The sequence below is a fragment of the Nannobrachium achirus genome, assembly GCF_963921795.1.
Source record: "Nannobrachium achirus genome assembly, chromosome: 10".
Lineage (NCBI taxonomy): Eukaryota > Metazoa > Chordata > Actinopteri > Myctophiformes > Myctophidae > Nannobrachium > Nannobrachium achirus.
In genome coordinates, this window is record NC_137819.1 from 3,923,873 (window position 1) to 3,929,757 (window position 5,885).

At 42.8% G+C, this 5,885-nt stretch overlaps 1 protein-coding gene across 1 annotated transcript; it reads left to right on the forward strand.

The window, feature by feature from the left end:
- Positions 1-4,392: 4,392 nt before the first annotated feature.
- Positions 4,393-5,511, forward strand: LOC308292359 (CMP-sialic acid transporter-like; the record flags this gene model as incomplete). The annotated part of the gene is made up of 1 exon (XM_080734672.1): positions 4,393-5,511. One exon carries the CDS (start codon positions 4,393-4,395, stop codon positions 5,509-5,511), a length of 1,119 nt encoding a protein of 372 aa, XP_080590798.1.
- Positions 5,512-5,885: the final 374 nt, after the last annotated feature.

Sequence of the window (5,885 nt, forward strand, 5' to 3'; positions counted from 1 at the left end):
ATCCACAAGCTGTGCGCTTAAGAACAGCTCTTTTTATTTGAGGGCAAGCTTCATGTTGCTAGTGGGGCATTCCTGAGACACACTACAACTTTTACTTTCAATACAAATGCCTTTGGGATTGGCTCTGTATTCGGTAAATAACACAGAACTTGGCACATAGCCTGTGTTTGCACACAGGTTAATCCACCTCTGTTATTACCAATCACCTAAATCACCCATGTGGGAGTGGAGAGATTAATATGTTTATTTTAAGAAAAGTTGAGCCATGCCACAGTTATTTAATTCACTCGCTTTATTGTTTTCATATTCAAGATCTTTTTTTGGGGGCAATTGATGCTAGAAAGCTGTCCCATTTTTGAGTGGTGGTAAACCGCTCCATAGAGTGGCTGTGCGTGTGTCTGTAGCCTTTTTCCTCAGTGTTTTGCCATAGCAAAACGTGTGTGTAGCATCAATGATGTCATCATCATGTGTCTGTAGCCTTTTTCTTTGTGTGTGTTGCATAGCCTGTACATCCTAGAATCATATCCTAGTCTGACCGCTCACTTCACATTGGGTGTGATTTTTAATTAGTAGTTAGAAAAGACTACACAGTCACTGAAATCAATCAATATCTGGATGCTGGAGTATAGAGACGCAAATGTCAAAGGCTGCCAAGTATGTCATACAGTACGCGTCGCTCCTCGAGGGCAGATGCGTCCAGAGTAGCTCTTCAGTTTTTGAGCGGTGGTCACACCGTCTCCATAGCGTGGCCGTGTGTGTATCCGTCTATGTTTGTGGGTGGGTGGGTCCGTATGTAGCCTAAGTACCCCTGGTGACCAGAGAGGTGCTGTTGAGTCTAGTCTGCCCTTAGCATCAACTGCAATACCAGTGGTGGCCTGAGTGACATGGATGGATGGATGGCTCTCTCTCTCACACGCAAGCAAGCACCCCCCCCCCCCCCCCCCCCCCCATATTATTATTATTATTATTATTATTACCCCTATCGTTAAATCGGTCCACGAAGCCGAGGTCCTAGGGCCTCGGCTTCGTGGTAAATAAAAGATAAAGACACAACAGAGGCCTTTTTGCTCTGTCCTGTTATTTTACTATTTATAATGAATGTCACTAATACAATACAGGAGAAGGCAGATTTCTGTAATGTATTTATTTTTAATTGGACATGATAGAAGCAATGCATCCAAACTAATCATTGTAGTATTTAGGACCACAATAACAAGGAGTAGTCAGGACTTTATGTTATCATTCTAGCCTAGATGTGATTGTACATTTGTGCTGTTTACATTTTTGTCTCATAAATTATTATATTTGAACCTTGAACCAAACTAACCTGACATGATTTAACATAGGTAATCCACTAAGCCTACTAGGTTTTATACTGTGTGATGTGGTGGACATTTCTGTAGATTACGAGTTGATTGGGCAATGTCCATGTCTAGGCCACATATATTGTTATGTTAATATGCTTTAACTACTTAGAAACTGGCACCCATTGGTCATTATCAATTGAATAGGCTGATATAATGCTCTATTTCCCCTAGAGCAGCTACATAGTCTCAAATAGATAAAATAAATGATAATTGTCTGTTCTGTGAAAGATAAGAGTATGTTGTAACTGTCTGTCCAATGGCAGCTGTGAGTTAGGTCATGTTTTGTGTTCCTTTAACCTAACTCTTTGAATTAGCTTGGCTCTCTTTTTAACTCATGAATGCAAAAGCAGTCTTCTAAAGTAACCATAACAATGAATTTGCCTTTTAAATCATGTTAAACCACAAAGCAATAAAACACTTAGCTTCAACTCAAAATAGTAACCTTGACTTATAATGTCTAGTGAACAAATTGACTCTTTAGCTACAAGAAAAGGCACACAATAACTCCAACAACTGAGTTTTATATAGAAATAAATATTTATAGAAAATGTAAACAGTAAGTATAAATGAATGGATGGATGGATGGATGGATGGATGGATGGATGGATGGATGGATGGATGGATGGATGGATGGATGGATGGATAGATAGATAGATAGATAGATAGATAGATAGATAGATAGATAGATAGATAGATAGATAGATAGATAGATAGATAGATAGATAGATAGATAGAGTCACTTAATGACAATTATAATAATCTGTGAGCCTACACACTCACACACAGACCCTAAAAGCCAGCAAAATGAAATACTACCTAAGTTAACCTTAACTTGTGTCAGACTTGAATTCAAATGCAAGAGCAGCTTTATATAAATGTAGTAGTAGTAGTGTTATGAGAGGGAAGGTGATGTTTGTTCAGACTAGCAGGGACTTAGGTGGGACAGTTAACAAAGCATTATCCAGTTTCTGTCTATTGTTGATCCCTCCCCCCACCACCACCCTGATTGGTCCATCAGAGTCATTGTGAGTATTTAACATAGCTCTGTTTTAGCTCCATGACACAGTCATGACACAGTTCCATGTGTGCAAGTTCCTGAGGCTGAACTCTCTTCTGGACTAAAGGTGAAGTATACATAAATAGATGGATAGATAGATGGATAGATGGATAGATAGATAGATAGATAGATAGATAGATAGATAGATAGATAGATAGATAGATAGTCAGTCACTTAATGACAATTATAATAATTTGTGAGCCTACACACTCACACACAGACCCTAAAAGCCAGCAAAATGAAATACTACCTAAGTTAACCTTAACTTGTGTCAGACTTGAATTCAAATGCAAGAACAGCTTTATATAAATGTAGATAGATAGATAGATCGATAGATAGATAGATAGATAGATAGATAGATAGTAAGTAGGTTGATGCACCAATTGATGCAGGTTAGAGTTGTCCTATCTAAAAAAGAAGGTAACATTTGAATTCCCCATCAAAAAATACATACAATAGACATCCAATTTGTTTTTGAGATGGATAGGGTACAATTGGCAATTATAAAATACCAATTGATGCAGGTTAGAGTTGTCCTATCCCAAAAAGAAGGTAATATTTGAATTCTCCATCAAAAAAATACATGCAATAGACATCCAATTTGTTTTTTAGATGGATAGGGTACAATTGGCAATTATAAAATACCAATTGATGCAGGTTAGAGTTGTCCTATGCAAAAAAGAAGGTCATATTTGAATTCTCCATCAAAAAATACATACAATAGACACCTTCTTTTTCTTTTTCGCTGCCTTTTTTTCGCGGCCTCGTCCATGGACGCGTCCACGGCCGGCCGTTTGCGTCCACGGCCGCGGCCTCGTCCACGGCCTCGTCCACGGCCTCGTCCACGGCCGCGTCCCGGCCGTCTGCGTCCACGGCCGCGTCCACGGCCAGGACGGCCGGCCGTTTGCGTCCGTGGACGAGGCCTCGCGTCCACGGCCGTTTTTTTCGCGGCCGCGTCCATGGACGTGGACGCGGTGGCCAGCGGCTGTCTCTCGTAATTTCTTCCTTTATAGCGTAGTGTATAGTAAGTGAATGAGACTGAAAATTACCCTAGCTGTCAAACATTTTCCCCACCATTATAAAAAATACACCCCGGCCAAATGTGTTTAATAACTCTCCTAGATGACAAATCCATTGAGAAACGGACCTTCGCTCTCCACGGTCACGGAACTGCCATTTTTGACCCAACTAAAAGGGCTGAGTGGTTCTAAAGGCTTTTGTTCATCAGTCAGAATCTCTGAGCCACTAGCACTTCGATAACACAGTACCAACTTGTTAATTCATCTCCTCACAAAAGAATACCCAATCTGCTCGTTTAACTGAATGTTTACCCCAGAATAGGGATGCTTGGGTTCACATTGTTATATATTATACAGCATTGTAGGTCTGTTATGATAGTTTAACTCATGTGTTTCCCTAGGTGTCCAAGGTCTCCCAGGAGATCCAGTGTTCCACCCACCCAACACGGACCACCTGTTAATCCAGGACCCGATGGTTACCCTGGCAACCAGGGTCCTCCAGGGATTGCAGGTCCTAGATGTGAGTCACACAGCGTGCGTTGGGAAGGAACTTTTCGATTATATGAACAGCATGCCGCGCTTGGTGCTTATCTTGACTTTGAGTATGTATTAGAATGTATTATTATCATTTTCACAGTAGTGTGTGTTTTTGTCTGATGTCTTTGCGTGTGTGTTTATGTTGGTCAGGTTTGAAGGGTCCTGTGGGTTCTCAAGGCCTCGATGGGACACCAGGACCCCCTGGTTATGATGGTTCTGTAGGAGACCCGGGAAATGATGGTCCACGTGGATTTACTGGTGCTGAGCGTGAGTGGAGTGGCACTCAAAAAATGGAGTGTGTTGTCTAACCTCAATGTGTCGTCATGGCATCACCAAACAATACATGGGCATATATATATAGACCAACACGGGTGAACACAGAACAAAGCTCTGTGTTAACCCGTGACTAAAGATGAACAATACGGATGATGATGGCCAAGAATATGTTGCAGAGCGACACTCACCATCGCCACTCAGACAAGCAACAACAACAACAGCAACAACAACAACAATTGCTAATGAACCTGTGAGTCTTGTGTTCAAGTTATACTGCATGTCAGTAATGACAGTAGTGGCAGCGACCTACACAGTGACACTGCGATACACAAGGACAAGGACTGTATCGTCAGAGTTGTACTTCTCGACTACTGCAGTGTTCATGACTGAAGTCCTTAAGATAATACTGAACCTTGGAATGCTGGCAAAGGAAACGGGTAGTCCTAGCAGGCTGAAGGACTCCCTTGTGGAACATGTATTTAGAAGTCCCAGAGAGTTGCTGAAACTGAGCATTCCTTCCCTTCTGTATGCAGTTCAGAATAACCTGGCCTTTCTGGCCCTGAGCAACCTAGATGCGGCTGTGTTTCAGGTGACGTACCAATTGAAGATCCCGTGCACGGCCTTGTTTATGCTCCTCATCCTGGGCCGCTCACTCAGCCGACTGCAGTGGTTCTCCGTCTTCATGCTTTGCGGGGGCGTGACCCTCGTCCTGTGGAAACCTGCAGAAATCACTGGGGTCCAGATTGAGCAGAACCCTTTTGTTGGGTTTGTAGCCATTGCGGTGGCTGTCCTGTGTTCTGGATTTGCAGGTGTGTACTTTGAGAAGGTACTGAAGACCTCCGATACGTCCCTGTGGGTGAGGAACATCCAGATGTACCTGTCTGGCATCGTGGTCACCCTCGCTGGCGTTTACATGACAGAGGGTGACAAGGTCCTCGCGAAAGGCTTCTTCTTTGGTTACACACCATGGGTGTGGTTCGTAGTAGTCCTGGCCAGTGTGGGGGGGCTGTATACGTCGGTGGTTGTCAAGTACACAGACAACATCATGAAGGGCTTCTCTGCCGCGGCTGCCATCGTTCTCTCAACCGTGGCTTCGGTCCTCTTGTTTGGCCTGGTGATAACGGTCACTTTTGTCTTGGGAGCCTTGCTGGTGTGTTTGTCCATCTACCTGTATGGCCTTCCAAAGCAGGACACAACCAGGTTGCCCAGGCTGGACACAGACAAGGAATCCAAACAGAAACTCATCACAGTTTGAATCCACAAGCTGTGCGCTTAAGAACAGCTCTTTTTATTTGAGGGCAAGCTTCATGTTGCTAGTGGGGCATTCCTGAGACACACTACAACTTTTACTTTCAATACAAATGCCTTTGGGATTGGCTCTGTATTCGGTAAATAACACAGAACTTGGCACATAGCCTGTGTTTGCACACAGGTTAATCCACCTCTGTTATTACCAATCACCTAAATCACCCATGTGGGAGTGGAGAGATTAATATGTTTATTTTAAGAAAAGTTGAGCCATGCCACAGTTATTTAATTCACTCGCTTTATTGTTTTCATATTCAAGATCTTTTTTTGGGGGCAATTGATGCTAGAAAGCTGTCCCTTTTTTGAGTGGTGGTAAACCGC